The sequence below is a fragment of the Carettochelys insculpta genome, chromosome 4 (assembly GCF_033958435.1).
Source record: "Carettochelys insculpta isolate YL-2023 chromosome 4, ASM3395843v1, whole genome shotgun sequence".
Taxonomy (NCBI): Eukaryota; Metazoa; Chordata; order Testudines; family Carettochelyidae; genus Carettochelys; species Carettochelys insculpta.
Genome location: NC_134140.1, coordinates 71,720,744 through 71,739,254, shown reverse-complemented (window position 1 = coordinate 71,739,254; position 18,511 = coordinate 71,720,744). Strand labels below are relative to the sequence as shown.

The 18,511-nt window shown below is 44.3% G+C and overlaps 1 protein-coding gene across 1 annotated transcript in view; it reads right to left on the bottom strand.

The window, feature by feature from the left end:
* Positions 1-18,511, bottom strand: part of SPOCK3 (SPARC (osteonectin), cwcv and kazal like domains proteoglycan 3) — a 414,135-nt gene that overhangs the window by 4,980 nt on the left and 390,644 nt on the right. Inside the window, exons 8-10 of the mRNA XM_074993065.1 lie at positions 17,286-17,507; positions 3,610-3,672; positions 713-850 (exon numbers count right to left, since the gene is read on the bottom strand). Coding sequence (XP_074849166.1) covers positions 713-850; positions 3,610-3,672; positions 17,286-17,507 — 423 coding nt within the window. The remainder of the gene's footprint in view (positions 1-712; positions 851-3,609; positions 3,673-17,285; positions 17,508-18,511) is intronic.

The following is an 18,511-nucleotide window of genomic DNA, read 5'->3' as shown; positions in this document are numbered from 1 at the left end:
GCTGCACAAGCACACATCTTACAGGACACACTCTGACTGGGATTAGGGAGAGGTGATGTTCTTATATACCAATTTGGTAGCTGGAGTGGCTCCTGAGAAGCTTGTCATAAGTGAGTGGGGTCACTTGCTGGAAATTCAGGTCTCTGTTGACTAGGTAGCAAGCAGTAGGTTGGAAGAGGTAGTGGAGTAATTTGAGGGATTGCTGCTAAAAGCAAGACCCCCAATACATTTTTACAGAAAATATATTACTAGAACTCTAAAATTCTGATTACAGGCTTGGGACAAAAGGTCAGGGAGAACTGGGAAGGTGAGAAAGGAGATGTCGAAACACTGCACTTCAAGAATTTCTGCTAAGTCCCTGCCAACCAGACTGTAATCAAAGAATTGTTGAGTTGACTTCCATGGCATGTTGGGTATCCAATTTGATTTTATTGGGTACTCATGGGTCTGACATTGCTTTATTTTAAACTTTCTATCCAGAGCAGAATAAGCACTATCCAAATTACATGGTAGATAGGCTGTTTATAACGAACACCTAGATACATGCTATAGACATTAGTGAAATAAATACACTAGTGAAATACATGGACTTCCTAAATCTGTGTTATTTGGCCTTAATCCTGTTCTCATAGAAGACATTAGGAGTTTGACCACTGACTTCAAAAAGAAAAGAGAGTTCAGTTCAATAATGAGGAAGAATTCTTCCACTTACCACAGTCTGCAGCACCAATTGTTCTGGAGCCTGTCACCTCATTACCATATCTGTCCACACACCAGCACTGCCCTGCATTTCCATGGCATTGACTTGGTTTATAATACCCATCTTCATCACATAATGGGATGTACTGCCCTATGATACATAAAGATTAATTTTCAATATTAGCACTCAGCTGTACAGATTAAACCAATTTCCTACACTGAACCAGAAGTTAAATAAAAAAAGAAACCAGCTTTCTGTGTCTTATCTCCCATTGACTCAGTCTCTCTTACTGAAGTCAGCCAAGACCAATTTTCTACAATGCATTTGCCCTTTGCTCCTTATTTGGAAAAGGAAAGCAGATATCAAGTATATGAATCTCTGATTGATCTCAAGAATGGACATACTCCATCCATCAGTGATGATCCCCGTTCCCCTTTCAATCTCGTCATTAATTCTCCAACATCTGCTCCTTACTACACATCACAATCCCTAAATGTCATAGCCAAAATCTTGAACGCTATATGTAGACACACCTGCTACATAGGGAATAGCTCAGAGGTTTAAGTATTAAGTTCTGCTACCAGTGCTGCCATGCAGGGCTGACTTAACTCTTCTGGGGGCCCAGGATAGCAGATTTTGTGGACCTTCCCTAGGCTCCAGGATGGGGCCAAAACTGAGGCTGTCACTCTGTAGGAGAGGGCTGTGGATGGTGGACTGGGCAGGAGGAAGGTGGCAGAAGCCTGAGAAGGAAGGAGGATGTGGGAGGCACAGCTCCTGTTTAGCAGGGGGGAAAAAGTGGTTCCATGCCACCTTGTGCTTGCAGACACTATCCTGTGCTATTCCTGTTGGCTGTGATTGCTGGCTCAGGGTGATCAGCTTTGTGGCAGAGTTGCCTCCCTCTTCCCCTAAGAGGCAGGGCAACCCAGCTTGCAGGGGCTTTAGTGGCTGCATCCCAGAGCCTTAATCTGGGGAAGAGGGCTCCAGCCTTTCATAAGCCAGCCCTGCTGCTGTGGCTTCAGTGCTATTGTTACTCAAGCTAGGGAGATCAAAACTAGCTTGGGTAGGTCTACACACATTTTTTGGACTGCAGTATAGACAATCATTCAACCATTCTGATGATGCAAAATAAAATATAAATTTATCTCATTCTCCCAAAGACCATGTATCATGCCGTGCTAGGACGAGGGGAAAAAAGTAGTTTTGTGACTAAACTTAAACAGCTGTGACTTGAGATATGCTCACAGAGCAAATCTGTGAAGTGAGAGGATGCATTTTTATGCAGCAATTTTTCAGAGTAGACACACTCTTTAAAGTACAGGCATGGGGATTTCTGGCAGTAAATGAATTCATTTTAACAGACACTTTTTTGCTTTTTCTATATTGGCAGTTATACTATGTCTTACTACACAGTCTTAATTAATAGCAGTCGCAGCTTGCATGACATCTTGTCAGTGGAGCTTTACCATTGACTTCAGTGGGATCAAGCTTTCAACACTGATATCATCACACTGATTTGTATGGTACAATTGTGGTTGCAACTCTTCATATTTTTAATTTCACCCAGAACTGTAGTTTTTTGGTGAACTTGTATATGAACACTAAACAACATTAACATATTGATAAACCATTACATTTATTTGATAATTTAACATCTATTTACAAAATACCTATGCAAGTGAACCATTAAAATGAAAACAAGATATCTAGAGATTCTCAGAGGGGTAGCCGTGTTAGTGTGCAGCTTCACAAAAACCAAGCAGTCCTGTAGCACCTCAAAAACATTTATTTATTAGGTAATGAGCTTTCATGGGTAAGACCCACTTATTCAGATTCCAGATACTTGTAGAGAGCCTGACTGAAATTAAAAGGGTCCACGCAAGCACAATGAGATACAGAATAAGAGTCTTAATTTTTATACAAAAGACAAAAATTTTGGTCTTAAATAATCAGATGTTCTTTGAAGAACTATAAAAATAACAATTAAAATTATTGTAAGCACTACAAAGTCTATGTCTACAACAGCCCCCGCTTCCAAAGTGGGGATGCTAATGAGACACTTTGGGATATGCTAATGAGGCACTAAATGAATATGCAGTGCCTCATTAGCATAATGGAAGCCATGGCACTTAAAAAGTGCCACTTTTGACTGTGCACGGCTCAGCTGCATGGGATCCTTTTTGAAAGGACATCGCACACTTTGAAATCCCCTTATTCATATTTGGTTATAGGAATAAGGGGATTTTGAAGTGTGCGGGGTCCTTTCGAAAAGGACCCATGTAGATGAGCCTTGCGCGATTGAAAGTGGCACTTTTGAAGTGCCGCTGCCACCATTATTCTAATGAGGCACTCCATATTCACTGCAGTGCCTCATTAGCATACCCCAAAATGCCTCATTAGCATCTTCCTTTCAAAAAGAGGGGGTTAGTGAAGACATAGCCAAAATGTATAAGATAGTTTTAAGTTACTCTGAACAAAAACATCACCTCAATTTTGCTCACATACTTACTCCAGTTTTCATAAAAACAGATAATTCTAATTTTTTTATTTTATAGCCAAAGGAAAATATATGGAAATCAAACATTTTTGAGATAGTATGGAATTTTTCATAATGAAGATATCAATTATTTACACACATATCAGCAGAAATGTTAATTTAGAATTGTGTAAGACTTTTTTAGCCTAATTACTGTAAAAATGTACACTCTATCAGGGTAATAAAATAGATGTAATATCTTTCAATAGTTAAGATAATAAAACTAAGTTTAATAGTTTTCAAAAACTTCATAAATTTTGTTGTTGGGATTTAGTGTGGTCTATCTTTGCTGGATTAATATTGATTTTATGTAGCTTTTTCACTACAGTTATTTATGCTACCAATAAAACCTTCAAAAGAATGATCTATTGCTCACCTAGGAGTTTCTTTCCTCCTTGCTGCTTCTGAATATTGCTGAGTTCTGTCTGGCAAGGTGGATCTGAAATGATATAAAAACATTAAATAGATTATATCTGATCAATGGAGGCAAGTTGAATGAGTTTTTTATACTTTAGGTTCCTTTTAATTACCGTCCTTAACATATACATCGTCCCCTTAATAAATTTTGCATTCACATACTTGAACCAGCCAGACCTTTGCAATGCTATGCCTGAGACAGAATGTTTTTAACGCAGGTATCAAAGTCTGACACATAAAACAAGCCAACCTTAAAATAAAAAGATGGGTGCATTTGCTTCCATGATTAGTTAGAAAGTCACATAAGACACTGATAGATGAGGGAGTGTGTATGTGTCTGTGTGCATATGTACTCAGCAAATAGCATGTATATTACAGTGAAATTTTAGATAGTCCAAAACCGCTGTGCTCTTCTGAGATTACAAATATCTGACCCTTGTCAGGAAATCTAAATGTGAACATTTTTAATGAAGCCTTTTCTTAAGGGATTTTCAGATAAAATATATGTGAAATAAATCCAGCTGTATATTCATGGATGTAACATGTATATCATGTTATGACGAACGCTGTAAAAGTTTTTAATAACAAAACAACCAATGATATAGTTTATTGCTTAGATATTTTAACCACAATTAATAGTAATCAAATAAAATGCACCTTCATTAGCTGTGCATAAATATTAATCAGATAAAATACACTTTCATTAGCTGTAACTAAATTCCTTAGAATATCTCTTGAAACCAGTGTTGGGTATTGTGTAAGGCTGTCTCTCTACTGGACACAGCAATTGACCACTGATAAGTTGATTTTAGTTATGCAATTGGCATAGCTAAAATTGCATATCAGCGGTCGACTGCTAAGGCTGTCTACACAGCAGAAGGCTGACAGAAGCATCTCTCCCTTTGACCCTCCTTAATCCTCACCACTTGCAAGGAGTTCCGCAGTTGACTTTGACCACAGAAAGTGCTGTTACCTGCATGCACAAAACAAAACCATGGAAGATCAGCCATGAGTGAGTTAAACTTCAACACTAGTGTGGCTGTACATTGTAACTTCTGTGGAAGATAACAAAAGCTCCCATTAACCTTAACTGGACGTAAGGTTCGACTTTAACAACCACAAGCAGATGAGCAAAAAAGAATGTAAATTTTGGGTGCATATGTGCAGTGAAGGAAGAATTGTTCTAGAGCTAACTACTGGATTCATGTATATGTAATTCTATTAATATGTTCATTTAGAAGTAAAATTGAGTTGGGAGTGACCAACCTTCCTTTAATAAATATATATTTCCCAAGTGTTTTGGTATAGAAAAATGTCATATATATTATGGCAATGACAAAAATAAGCAAACAAACTTATTCTATGAACAGAGTAACAGAGTCACCATATTCTCTGTTACAAATTGTAGGATTTTAGTTCTAATATGGTAATTAAAGCCACTCCCATTTTGAAAACCCCTCTAGTCATATATAAGTTGAAGGACTGGAGCCTAGAGAATAACTGATATCTAAAATATAATTAGAGATGGCTCTGACCTGCAGAAAACATATTCAAAGTCATAAGTTCCCAAATTTCAGGGTTGTAGTTTGCTCAGGTCTTCAAAAATAATACTTTTTTGTGACTGTGAAACTTCTCACTCTAAAAAGTTAAGTTAGAGCACCACAGACACTTCCTTGAAAAAAAAAAGTGAAGGCATGAATGCACATATAGTACTACTCATAAGGAAAGTGAATGACGATTAGTGTGACTCTTTGAACACAACGTGTACCATATAAGAAATTACAGAGTCAGTACTGAGGAGCATTTTCTTTTCTGAATCAGTGTTACTCTTATGTGACACAAAGTCTGAGGAGTTTTTGGGACAGCTGATGCGGAATATGCTTTTAGACTACATAGTCTCCAAGGCAATATCCTACAAAAATCTAAACCACAGTCAATACTAACTTATTTAAATAACAGCGTATCGTGCTCACTTAGTGAGTATGTCATCTCATGTTTGGCATAGAAGATAGAGTTACAAGCAGGCATTTTGTATTATTCATGGGATCTGATTTAGTAGAAAAAATATAAACTGCAATCCAAAAGTGACCTCTTACATAGATCAGGCTGTATTTATCCTTGGACTTTATATTTCAAATTGCATTGTAAGTTGTTGTTTAAGAAGATACCTAAATATGAATTTAGAAGGGTTGTGGGGAAAATTCTAGCCCCACTGAGGTCATGGACTTCAGTGGATTATTTTTAGAATTAAGTCCCTAAAAACTGCATCATCTTCTAGAATGTCATTCACAGGGATCTTGGTAAAAGAATGTCCAAGGAATGTATTTTCTCTGAAATCCAACACTGAAATTCTCTGACTCTGAATGCTGGCTATCTAAACTCTGGACCATTTCTATCTTCACAGTAATACCAATTAACATTATCTTGTATTTTAAACTACAGCCATTTTAATGGTTTCTGGTTGTGATAAGTGTTTCTATGAGCAATGAAAGTGCTCAGCAAATAGGTGCCTTAGGAAAGCTTCTGGTCTGCATCACAATTCCTTGGCACCATCTATAGACACACGTAAGAGCCCTACAATCTGAGGAAGATGATGTAAGAAAGATGGGCATCAGTCTTTGGGCCAAGGCACAGATGGGCCAAAACACAGGGGCAAACAATAGGGCACTGTCAAAATTCAGGCACTGAAGTGCAACAGAAATATGGCAAAATACCCAGTACAAGTACTTCAGAAATAAAAAAGTACCTAGCCTGGAACCAGAGGTGTGACCAAGAAAAGATATGACAAGCGTTGAGAAGTGCTGGCACAGTACGGCATAGCTGCTACAGGGAACTATCTTGCTGCTCAAGAATGAACTGACTGGAATGTTTGGAAGACACCATTTACAACCAAGAAAGGATAGTGTGAAATAGCCAGACACAGCTAGTTCACTCTCCACCTTGTTATTACTTTTCTCCAGGGTAACACACCATCAAACATCCTACAGATTAGGCAATCTCACCAGACATGAATTAAGAAGTTGAGACCAAGCAGTGAGACTCCTGCATAAATGGTAGCTTTCATAGCTGTTTCTAAAATATATATGGGGTTGGAAGCCTTTGTGATAGATTACACAGGTTAAATTCTTGTAGTCACTTTGAACACAATCAACAGCTGTTACTAAGAACTATACAGTGTGTTTTGGAGTTGTAGTATTGCCCAGAAAAGAGCTACAATGGTAGCTGAATACAGAGACCAGGCTACATGACTTATAACTTCTTAGTAACAGAAACTTATTCAATGAACATTAGAAGGACACCATTAATCTTCTCTGCCCAATAATTATATCACCACTAACAATTAAAGATATATATATATATATACAGTTTGTGCAATTCAGCAATACATAAACAAATACCAATACAAGACTTAGCATAAAACTGAAATTGACTAATAGAGAAATCTGTTGCTTCTTCATGTTAACAGCGGACAAGAATTATGCATAATAGGGATAACAGATATCTGACAAAGAGAACAGCACCTTCCCAGTCCTATGTATGGGCTTGTCAAGGAGAAGACAAGACAGGTTTTGATGTTACTATTAATTTTGGGTAAGGTGCTTAGAGTCTTCTAAGTGTTCTTTAATGCTGAAGGCATTATATGCCTCGGACAGCAAAGATGCTGAAAACACTAGCAACCTAATCTTTTAAACTTGCACCTTGTGGCATCACAGGCAAGGGAAGGGGAAGAATGAGGGAGAAGGATGAAACCTTGTGATAGCTGACCTTTGCTGGATTTGCTGCTTGAAAAAAACAAAGCAACAGAAATGTAGCACTTTAAAGATTAACAAAATGATTTATTTGGTGATGAGCTTTCGTGGAACAGACCCATTTCATTGATCTGAATGCTGAAATCATTTTATTAGCCTTTAAAATGCTACATTTCTGCTGCTTTGTTTTGTTGGAGTACAGACTAACACGGCTACTGTTGCTGCTCAACATAATTTTTAACTATCACTTTTTTGTAACATTTACATCATATTTTGATTAGCAGTGTCATGAGCAGCTTTTAGTGTCTACGGATGTAGGTTATGTCTAGATTACATCATAAAGTCAATTTTAAGGCTTGATTTTACAATGTCACTGTGTTCACTGTGAATGCCATTAGGTTGATTTTAGGGAGTGCTAAGGTCAATATTATTACATCCAGAAAGCAAGCTGGCATAGCACCAACTTTGAATTTAAAAGGTCAGATTCACACTAGTGTGGAAACAGCAATTATTTACATTGAATTTATTGGCCTCTGGAGGTGACAACAATGCTCCATGGTTGTCCACCCTGGCTGCTTCCATCTCTGTTGCTCTCCAGGTGCACAGGAAATAGGTAACAGGAAGCTCACAAATTTGAATTCAGCACCAGCAAACTTGAGAAATTGAAGTGGGCACCTGAGCCCATTTTGAATTAATTTTTTTTATTATCAGCACAGCGATCGCATCTATGCATGAAAAAATAGCCCTAATGTGCGATGGTGGCTTCTTCCCTGCACAGGATATAACAGGAGAGTCTGAGATGTTTTCTTCTGTGTTGGCACCAGCCCCTGCCACACCACACCATGTGGCAGCTAGGCTCTGGGGGTTCATGCATGTATGAGAGGCCGAGAAACTTCTGAGGTTCACATTTGTACAGGGTCAACCCCCCAACCTCCACAGGCACCACAAAGTGGGGTCTACCCCCTGCCCAACCACAGCCTGGCCAGCCCCTGACCCAATAAAAGCACATGCCTATGGTGCAGTGCAGACCATGATGCCAGGCAGCACCATGTCCTGGCTTGCGCACAGTGAAGGCTCCAAAGGCAGGACAGATTATTGAGGGCTGCCAGTTACTAGAGGAAAGTCTCCCCCCGACCCGTGGCAAAAATTTTGGGGGCTGCCTATTGCCTGGGGGAAGTCTACCTACCCCACATGGCAAATATTTAGGGGGCTGGCTGTCATTAGCGGGGAAGTGATGCTATCAGGAACAGATTACAGCTTGTAATATCCAGCACCTGGGGGTGGGGGTGGGGCTGCCCCCACAGGTAGTGGTATTTGGGACTGGCCCCTCTACCAGAGAAAGCCCCTGAAGAGACCCTCTCAACTGGCCCTTCAACCACATCCCCTTATAGAAAGTGCTGGAGGTGGATACCACTAGCTGTAAACTGTTCCCATAATATTTTCATCCACAGGGAGAACATAAAAGTCACACTATTCTGGACAAGCAGAGGTGGTTTCAAGATGGGGCAAAGTGGTTGGGGGCCAGTTGTGATGGCACAGTGTCTTTCTGGTATGAAAGTCCCCTGCCTGGTGCTCTAGTTGGCTGATCAGGCAAAAATCGTACCTAAAGGCATTATTTCTACATCAGAAAAGCAGTTAAGCAACCAGTTTACATGGTTCAGTCATGTTCTGAAGCCAGCGTACTCGGTTTTCTTTCACCTGGGATTCCATACTTTTCCTTTTTTCCTTCTGAAAAAATAGCCCTCTGCTTTCTACTGGAGAGGAATGAGGGAAATGCAATGTGGAAAGATGACATCACATACCTACAAGCTCTTGCAGTGCATTTTTTCCCCTTATTGTACCAGCAAAAACCCCAGAATGCTCCCAAGCTGAGGAAACTGTGGGATAGGTGCCCACAATGCACTGCTGCAAAAGTTGATTTTTGGTGATTCAGCGTGGCAGCACTAACTTAATTTTGTGGGGAGGTGAGGATATTCAAAATCAAATTTATAAAACTCAGCATTGTAAAATCCCATTTAATAAAATCAAATTTATATCGTAGTATAGATGAAGCTGTAAAGCTGTAAAACTGGCTGTACCTATCCCCTGGAATAGTCCTGGGTGTATACTGACTGAAAGGTATGCTCCATCCATATTTACACCTGTGGCCCCCAAATCATGCGATATGATGCCCCATGAGAGCATGGAGGAATAGTGGGGCATGGCAGGGCCCAGCGCAGATGTCACAAGGTGGGTGGAGAGGGAGTACCGCCCAGCCTTGTTTTGCCACCAGCTCCACTCTAGCTGGCAGCAATGGTCCTGCTCTAAGTATCCACTCTCAGCCCACCTCCTGGCCCACTCTGTGTGTGTGTGTATGTGTGAGCATGTGTGTGCATGCAAACACATAAAGAGAAGTTACTCACCATAGTAACGATGGTTCTTCGAGATGCGCCCCCGTGGGTGCTCCACAATAGGTGTCGGGCTCGCCTGGCGCCGCAGATCGGAAACTTTCCAGCAATTTCTCCTGGATCGCGCATGCGCCAGCGCGCACCGCTCCCTTGTGTGTCCCTGGCCACGTGTGCAATCCAGTCCCCGCCAGTTCTTTGACCAACCACCTCGGATGCTCCTGAAAAACACTAAACAGAGATCCGAAGCGGGGAGGATGGGCAGGTGGTGGAGCACCCATGGGGACACATCTCGAAGAGTCATCGTTACTACGGTGAGTAACTTCTCTTTCTTCATTGAGTGTCCCCGTGGGTGATCCACAATAGGTGACTACCCAGAAGTAACCCAAGTAAGAAGGTGGGTAATTGGTTTATGTGCAGCTTGCCCCCGAAAGGACCGCTGTCGAGAGGTGGGTATGCTCTTGGAATACCCAATGTAGGGCATAATGCTTGGCGAAGGTGTCATAGGATGACCAGGTTGCCGCTCTACAGATGTCTTTTAACCCGATGCCCTTGAAAAAGGCTGTTGATGCCGCCACCGCCCTGGTGGAGTGAGCCCTAGGCGGGGCCAGCAAAGGAGTCTTTCGAAGTTCGTAGCACATTTTTATACAGGACACAAGGTGCTTCGAGATTCTCTGTGAAGAGAGACCCTCTCCTTTTGACCTGGGAGCGAAAGAGACTAGAAGTCTGTCTGTTTCCCGGAAGGACTTAGTTCTGTCTATGTAGAAGGCCAACGCCCTCCTCACGTCCAGGAGATGTAGGTGTGCCTCCTTGCTGGAGCTGTGAGGCTTTGGGTAAAACGAGGGTAAAACTATGGGTTCGTTAAGGTGGAACTCTGAAGAAACTTTCGGAACAAAGGCTGGGTGCAGCCGTAAAGTTACCGCCTCCTTTGAGAATACTGTGCAGGGCGGCGTTGCCATAACTGCTGCGAGCTCACTCACCCTGCGAGCTGACGTAATTGCAAGGAGGAAGGTTGTTTTTATCGTAAGGAGACGTAGGGGAACTGTGGCTAAGGGTTCAAATGGTGGGCCCGTTAGCACGCTGAGCACCAGGTCCAAGTTCCACGATGGTGGAAGCGGCTTCCGAGGGGGGTACAGGTTCACCAGCCCCTTCAGGAACCTGGTAACAATAGGATGGGCAAATACCGTGTGCCCCTCCTCTTCATGCCGAAAAGCAGATATAGCGGCGAGGTGGACCTTTAGCGAGGATAGGGAAAGCCCGCCCCTCTTGAGGTCCAATAAGTATTCTAGTATTACAGGTATAGGAACGTCAAGGGGAGCTAGCTGCTTGGCAGAACACCATGCAGTGAATCGAGTCCATTTCTGCTTGTAGGTCTTCCTGGTGGAAGTCCTTCGGCTACTCTCCAGGATTTGTTGTACTCCCTCCGTACATGTGCTTTCTAGGGAGCTGAGCCATGGATTAGTCATGCTTGTAGGCGCAGGCCTTGAGGGTGTGGGTGCACAATGGACCCCTGGGCCTGCGTGAGTAGGTCTGGCGCCACCGGAAGGGGGAGCGGTGGGCAGTCCGACATGCGCAGAAGCAAGGGGAACCGTTGCTGTCGATCCCACATTGGGACTACTAGAATCATGCGGGCTCTCTCCCTTCTGGCTTTCTGCAAGACCTTGTGGATGAGCACTGTGGGGGGAAACGCGTAAAGTAGGGGGCCCTTCCATGAAATCGTGAATGCGTCCCCCAGGGACCCCCGCCCCAATCCTGCCCTGGAGCAGTACTGGGGGCACTTCTTGTTGTGCTGAGTGGCAAACAGATCTATCTGAGGAAACCCCCAAGTGTGAAAGATCGGTCGTAGCAGATCGGAGCGGATCTGCCATTCATGCGTGAGTGCAAAGCGCCTGCTCAGCTGGTCTGCTTTCACGTTGTGAGCGCCCGGCAAGTAAGAGGCTTTCAACGTTATATTGTTGGCGATGCACCAGTTCCACAGCTGGACTGCTTTCGCACATAGGGCACGGGACTGAGCTCCTCCTTGTGGATTTATATAAAACATGGTGGAGGTACTGTCTGTATTGATCCCGACTACTTTGCCTTGTATGTGGTCTCGAAAGCATTTGCAGGCATTGAACACTGCTCTGAGCTCCAGTATATTTATGTGCAGTGACTGTTCCATAGGGGACCATAGTCCTTGCGTCATCTTATCGCCGACGTGTGCTCCCCATCCTATGTGGGAAGCGTCGGTAGTAAGAAAAATAGAGATTTGTGGTTGGTGGAAGGGTACCCCTGTTAGCATGTTCTTGGGGTTTACCCACCACTGCAGGGATCTGCGCACCTCTGTCGTGGGCGACACCATCCTGCGGACTGTGTGGGATGCCGGCTTGTAGACGTTCGCCAGCCAATGTTGCAGGCTGCGCATATGCAATCTGGCGTTCTGCACCACAAACGTTGCCGCCGCCATGTAGCCTAGCAGCTGCAAGCACGTTAAGACCGGCACCGTGGGGCTGTATGTAATGACTTGCACCAGCGAACTGATGGCACGAAAGCGGGCGTTGGGTAGATAGACCCTTGCTGTAATAGAGTTTATACGTGCCCCTATAAACTCTATGTCTTGTGTGGGGTCGGTCTTTGACTTCGAGAGGTTGATGACCAGGCCCAGCGAAGAAAACGTGTCTGCTGTTACGCGTATCATGCGTAGTACCTCTGCCTTCGAGGCCCCTTTCAATGGGCAGTCGTCCAGGTATGGGAATATAAATACCCCCTGTCTGTGCAGGTAGGCTGACACCACTGCCAGGGTTTTGGTAAAGACTTTGGGGGCCGAGGAGAGGCCGAATGGAAGAACCTTGTACTGGAAATGCTCCTTGCCGACCATAAAACGGAGGAAGCGTCTGTGTGCCGGGTGGATCATTATATGAAAATACGCATCTTGTAAGTTGAGGGCTGCAAACCAATCTCCATCGTCCAGTGCCGCGAGTATAGAGGCAACTGTGATCATCCGAAAACGCTGTTTGCGCAAGTACCGGTTGAGGCCCCGAAGATCTAAGATGGGCCTCCCTCCAGCCTCCTGTTTTCTTCTCTGTAAGGAAGTAGCGTGAATAAAAACGTTTCCCCTGGAATCGCTCCGGCACTCTTTCCACCACCCCTATGAACATAAGATGGTCCACCTCCTGTTTGAGTCTCGCCTCGTGGGAAGCGTCCCTGAGGTGGGGCCTGGGCGGAGGTTTCGGCAGTGGGAGTGACTGGAAGGGGATCGCGTAACCCGTGGCTATGATCTCTAGTACCCAGTTGTCTGCGGTGATCTTTTGCCATTGGGGGTGAAACGGTCGGAGGCAATGATGGAACATTAGCTGGGGTTGGCATTGCGCAATGGTAGTGATAGTGCAGCCCTCGACCTGCCCGTCAAACTTGTTGCCTTTGGGCCTGCCCCGAGGATGCGCGGCTTTGTTGAGAACATCGCCTGGGAGTTCTATACTGTTGCAGCTGTTGATGTCGCCCTTGGTCGTAGCCCCATTGGTACTGAGCACGCTGTGGTTGGTAGAGGTATTGTCTTTGCTGAGGGTAATACTTTTTCTTCCTATATGGAGGGGTATAAATGCCCAGGGTTCTAAGTGTAGCTCTGGAGTCCTTACTGGAGTGAAGGACTGAATCGGTTGAATCTGCAAACAACTTCTGCATGTCAAAGGGGAGATCAACAATCTTCGCCTGCAGATCCCTCGGGATACCCAATGTCTGAAGCCAGGATTCTCTGTGCATGACCACTGCTGTAGCTGTTGAGCGTGCCGCCGTGTCCGCCACGTCCAGGGCGATCTGGACTCCTGTCCTCGAAGCCGCGTAGCCCTCTTGCACAATCGCCTTCAACACCGGCTTCTTATCTTCCGGAAGCGAATCCATGAGAGAAGTAAGCCTGGAGTAATTGTCAAAATTATGGTTCGCTAGATGTGCTGCATAATTTACCATTCTCGACAGCAGGGTGGAGGAGGAATATACCTTCCTGCCAAACAGCTCTAGCTTCTTGGCATCTTTGTCTGAATCCCCCGATTTGTACTGCGAAGTCTTTGATCTCTGCTGAGACGATTCTACCACCAATGAATTTGGTTGTGGGTGACTAAAGAGGAACTCCACGCCCTTCACTGGGACGAAGTATTTCTTATCCGCTCTCTTGTTTATAGGTGGAGCGGAAGCCGGGGTCTGCCTTATGGTGGTGGCTGACTCCATGATGGCTTTATCGAGCGGGATAGCGATTTTGGATGAGGCCGGGGGTCTCAGATTTTTCAGGAGTTTGTGATGCTTCTCCTGTACCTCTGTTGTTTGGATGTCTTGCGTGAAAGCCACCCTTTTAAACAGCTCCTGAAACTGTTTGAGGTCATCCGGGGGAGCAACGTCCCCGGGGGCTGTAGCCTCGTCGGGGGAGGACAAGGAAGAACCACTAGGGTAAGCCTCCCTCGAACTCTCAGGTTCCTGAGGTCGATGGTACACCCGCTCACTAGAGGCTTGCGAAGGAAAGTCTTGGGGTTCCAAAATTAACTCCCCTTGAGACAGCTGTGTTTCCGTCCCTGGCCGGGAGTGTCCACGGGGGTATTGGACAGCCGGGGGGGGACCTGCCCCTAGGTGTATGCCTGGGGTGTCTTTGTCCAGCATGGTAAGAGCGACCATGGCAGCACAGGCACGGGTCCGGGGATGGAGACCTGGACCACTCTCGGGGTGCGTACCCCCGATGTCTGGGAGAGCGAGATCTCTGCGATAATTCAGACAGTGGTGAAACTGGTTTGTGATAGTACTCCAAGGGATCCAATCCCAGAAAGAGCGAAGGTGGCCCAAGCCATGGTGACGCTGGTTGGAGGAACGGAGAAGACGGCTCTGGATAGGCTGGAAGAGACCCAGATCTTCTGGGTGGCGTGCGCAGCATAAGGGGAGGGCTTGTTGACAGTAGCATTGCAGCCCTGTCCGGAGAGGGGCTGCAGTGCCGGGTTTTTGGCTCTCGCCTTTCCCCTCCCCTGTGGGGCTGGCACCGCCCCCTCCTGTGCTGGGGATCTCGGCCCCGCTGTCGGCGCCGCGCTCGGTACGCTCAGCTGCGGTGCCGCGCAGATAACATCCTCCGGTGCCTGCAGGCTGCGTGCCTGTTGGCCCTGCACCGCTGGTGCTGCAGGGGTCGGTGTCGCCTGTGGCGGTGCCGCTGGTTCCGGCGCTTGCCTGGCTGCCGCTCTGAGTGCTGCGTGTGCTGGCTGTTTAGTAATTGGAGGCTCAGCCTCTGCCACGTGTGCTGCTGTGCTGCCGCTTGTTTGGGTATGCGGCTGGGGGCTGTGCGCTACGCCTGTCCCGCTTGCTGTGACCGCCGGCAGGGATCGGGCTGGAGAGAGCTTCCTCCATTTCTGCACCGAGGGGGTGAGGGAAGCCCCTTCCTTTTATGGAGCCCAGGGGGTCCTTCCGGTTGAGGCCTCTCCGGCACATTGGGCTGGAGAGCCTTATCAAACAACAGCATTTTCAGCCGCATTTCTCTGTCTTTCCTGGCCCTGGCTGTGAGCTTAGCACAATGGGAACACTTCTGGGTAATGTGTGATTCCCCCAGGCACCTAATGCATTGACTCTGCACATCGGAGGCCAGCATAGCTTTGTGGCAGGACTCAGACTTTTTGAATCCTGAAGAGGACATCGCGGTGAGTCTTTTGAGCTGTTAATAGGGTACTTAGCACTAGATTTGTGCCTGTTCCCCTTTCGCGGACCCCAGCCCGCCGCGGCAGGAGGCCTACCGGCCTTCACGTCCCCGCTTCTTCTCCGCTCCTCTCTCTCTTTTTACTATATATATATTTATATATTTTTTTTGTTCTTTCTTCTTTTTCTTTTTTTGTTTTTGCAAGGAAAAAAACCAACAATTTACACGAAAATACTCTAAGCTGACTCTGGCCGTAGCCTGAGTGGATTCCGTCTGCAGCCGATGGCGGTTGAGAAGGAACTGGCGGGGACCGGATCGCGCACGTGGCCGGGGACGCGCAAGGGAGCGGCGTGCGCCGGCGCATGCGCGATCCAGGAGAAACTGCTGGAAAGTTTCCGATCTGCGGCGCCTGGCGAGCCCGACACCTATTGTGGAGCACCTACGGGGACACTCGAAGAACACTCTGTTACTGGTAAAGGAGGGTGTGAGAAGTACCATTTGGGCACCACTAATGTACATTGTACACAACTGACAGGAACAAATTGGTAAACGAGCAAACACTTGTTATAAATTTCACCTTACAGGTTGCAACATGGATGCACTTTTTCAGTCAGCTGAAAAACTAAGCATCTTGAGATTCACAATTAATTGCAAATAATTTGGGATGGAGGATACATCATTTTTTGCTTTCAGCAGCATAACACTACTTCCAAGAATGGAAATGATGTTCCAGTATAAAGCAAGAAAGACTAGGCGATAAAATCTTGACCATTTATGCTGGATAGTTATCATGCTATGAATGTTTTAAATCAGAAGGAAAGAAATTAGCCAAAATATAACCACACAAGTATGGCTGTATTTTTTGCTCAGATTTACAGTTGAGAGCTTAAAAGCCTGACTCTCCAACATGGTGATTCCAATTCCCAGTGAAGGCAGGATTAAGCCTTAATTATGAACATTACTGGGATTAAAGTGGAGGATTTTCATAGGCACAAATGACAATTATGCACATAAGGTTAAATGTTCAGAATTACCTCAGTGAGCAAGGATCAAAGTTCCACTGAAAGGCATTTTCAACTTACTTCGGACAGCAGTGAGGTGTCTTTCTGCCATTCGTTCCTTTGAAAACTTTCCCCAAATCATTTTGCAAACAAGAAACAGACATTTATAATTTCTGTCCCATTTCAGCTCAGAACCAGGGACTAGGCTTTTCATAAAATCTTATTAATTTTTTATTTTCTAACTTATAGAAAATGTCATTAGAGGTTAAATTGCAGTTTGAGGTTGATTTAATTTTCATTAGTGGACAATTCAGAAAGATACCGCTGCTAGATATTTTGAGCTACTGTTTTATTAACCAAAGAATTTCAAGAAGTTCTCAAGAGGTTAAGCTATGTTCTGAAAATCAGTGGATTTATGGGCAAATGAATTCAAAACAACATTATGCATAACACTGAATTTCTTTCAGTTATTTTAACAGGGTCACAAAACAGAACATTAAAATGCAATTGCACAGTAATAAAAACTTAATTTTATAATGTGGGTAAAACAGAGAGAAAATTAATGTTAATAATTTTGTTCTTTTATATTTTGGTCTCCCTCCTTCTTCTCTGAGGATATTGGTAAGAAATATGTTCCTATCAAAGCATTAATTGCTTTTTAGCATTACTTGAATCTCACCTAATTTTGACTTGACTTTTTGCTTTCTTATTCACTATACATTAACAGTAGCTCAAAACCGTGAAACAAATTCCTGGCACAGCACTTAACTTGTAGTTCACTATATGCTTTTTAACATATTCCAAAAACATAAAACAGTACAATAAAGGTCAGTCAAATGCATCTACAGCTTATTCTCATATTTTACCTTGCTGTCTCTGGAAGCAGTAGCACCACTCATTGTTAGATATCAAACTGTCCTTGTACGTGTCACAAGAATTGAAGAATGCCTTGGTGCACTGTTCATTCTTGTCAAGATAAATGCTTCCCAGCTCTGACTGGTCTAACAGCAGGTCATAGTTCGTATCAAGTCTGTTAAACATCCAGCCAAGGGAATCCTTGCAAATTGGCAAAATGCTGGTATCAAATCCTGAGAGGTAAAAATATAAAGTAATCAGGCAACAGTAAAGGATATAGCGGATGCTCAGCTCATCCAAGGAAAGAAAGCACCTTGACAGGTGTATGGCTTCACTGGAATAGACACAGTACATAAATAGTGAATGGTATTGATACTGTGTGTATAAATAATATGCAAACATCAATAACTTTATCCATTAAAAATTAACTCCCATCACACTCAGAGCATTAAATATGACACTTTCCCCAAAAACGTTATATAGGAAACACACGAACACACTACAGAACAATAAATGATCTAAAGTGATATTCAGGAAAGTAATTCTCTTACGGGATTTTAATGACATCATAAATCAGAGGGAATGGAGCTCAGGGTCTTGTGATGTTCACAGAACCGGGAAAAGGGAATAAATTTAGTGGAACTCATTGCAGCCCTCCTCATACACATGAAACCCTTTCAAAAGGTGATTCTCTTCCTTCTCACACTGGTAAAGTCATCATAACTTACTGATTGCATGTACTAACAATATTGCTCAACAACCCCATTGTTTTCACTCCTCCTTCCTGTAGCCCTGAGTGGCATACATCTCCTAACCGTCCCCCTGGCAGACAGTGCTACCTCGACAGAAATTTTTTTTCCATTGACCTAGCTACCGCCTCTTGAGGACGTGGATTTACCTACGCTGATGGGAGAATCCCTCTCACCAGTTTAAGTTATGTCTAGACTGAAATGCTACAGCAGGGCAGCTGCAGTGGCACAGGTGTGTCACTGTAGGTTTTTAAGTGTCGATAAACCCAAGTTGACAGGATCTCACCGAATACATACTGGAGTGCTGCAGGAACTGACTGAAGAGATCTCTGAGCCATTGCAACTATTTCTGAAAACTGATACTGTCTCACATGACCTTCGCATAAACAGACTAGGGAAATATATTCTAGATGAACCAAATGTAAGGTGGGTGCACAACTCAGATTATTTATTAGTGGTTAACACCACAGCTAGAAGAACATATGAAG